General features: G+C 54.2%; 1 protein-coding gene across 1 annotated transcript; it reads left to right on the forward strand.

Annotated features, from left to right (window-relative positions):
- Nucleotides 1-249: 249 nt before the first annotated feature.
- Nucleotides 250-1149, forward strand: LOC102897572 (olfactory receptor 1361-like; the record flags this gene model as incomplete). Its single annotated transcript, XM_006925266.2, has 1 exon — nt 250-1149. A coding segment is annotated over exon 1 (900 nt), but the record flags the coding sequence as incomplete, so codon positions are not given.
- Between the last annotated feature and the right edge of the window lie 9 nt (nt 1150-1158).

Below are 1158 nucleotides of genomic sequence, written 5' to 3' on the forward strand. Positions count from 1 at the left end.
GTCTGGGAGCTGTGCACCAAGCCACAGGTGACATCACGCAGGTGGGCTGTGAGCAATGAGTGGTGTGTTCACTGGTGGAAATGATGCAAAACATGGGTAGGAGAATCCTGTTGCAGGAGAGAGTGGGCAGAATTGATGAATGTCTGAACTATTGAGAGGGGATGAGATCCAAGGTGCAACGGAAGGGCTAGCCTTAGCCAGAACCACGGACAGCTCCTCTATTGCCTCTCTGGTTAATTCAGGATGACTATGGAAGGGGCAAACTTCACCTGGGTCTTTGAGTTCCTTCTCCTGGGCCTCTCAGAAGACCCCAAAGAACAGCAGCTGCTGTTCATACTGTTCCTGAGCATGTACCTGGTCACAGGTATGGGGAATCTGCTCATCATCCTGGCCATCGCCACCGACGTCCGGCTCCACACTCCCATGTACTTCTTCTTGGCCAACCTGGCATTTGTAGATATTTGCTTCACCTCCACCACCATTCCCAAGATGCTGGCCAACCACGTGTCAGGACACAAAGGGATCCCTTACTCTGGCTGCCTGACCCAAATGTTCTTCTTCATCTGGTTTGCCGGCATTGATAGCTTTCTGCTGACCGCCATGGCCTACGATCGCTATGCAGCCATCTGTCACCCTCTGCACTATGCCAGGTCTGTAACGCCACAGTTCTGTGGCCTCCTGGTGACAGCGTCCTGGACTGCAGCCTTTGGGAATACCCTGGCCCACACGGTATTACTGACCCGCCTCTCATTCTGCTCCCACAACCGGATCCCCCACTTTTTCTGCGACCTCAGCCCTCTGCTGAAGCTAGCCTGCTCTGACACGTTTCTCAACAATGCACTGGTGTACACTGTGGGCACCCTGCACATCATCACCCCCTTCGTGGGCATCTTGGTCTCCTACACACGTATCTTCACTGCTGTGCTGAGGATCCCGTCCACGAGAGGCAAGCAGAAGGCTTTCTCCACCTGTGGCTCTCATCTCTCTGTGGTGTCACTGTTCTATGGGACACTTATTGGGGTTTATTTCAGCCCTATGTCCTCCCGCACGGCTCAGAAGGACACGGCTGCTGCGGTGATGTACACCGTGGTCACTCCGATGCTGAACCCCTTCATCTACAGCTTACGCAACAGCGACATGAAGGGCGCTTTAGGGGCC

The sequence above is a fragment of the Pteropus alecto genome, unplaced genomic scaffold (genome assembly GCF_000325575.1).
Source record: "Pteropus alecto unplaced genomic scaffold, ASM32557v1 C18363738, whole genome shotgun sequence".
Taxonomy (NCBI): domain Eukaryota; kingdom Metazoa; phylum Chordata; class Mammalia; order Chiroptera; family Pteropodidae; genus Pteropus; species Pteropus alecto.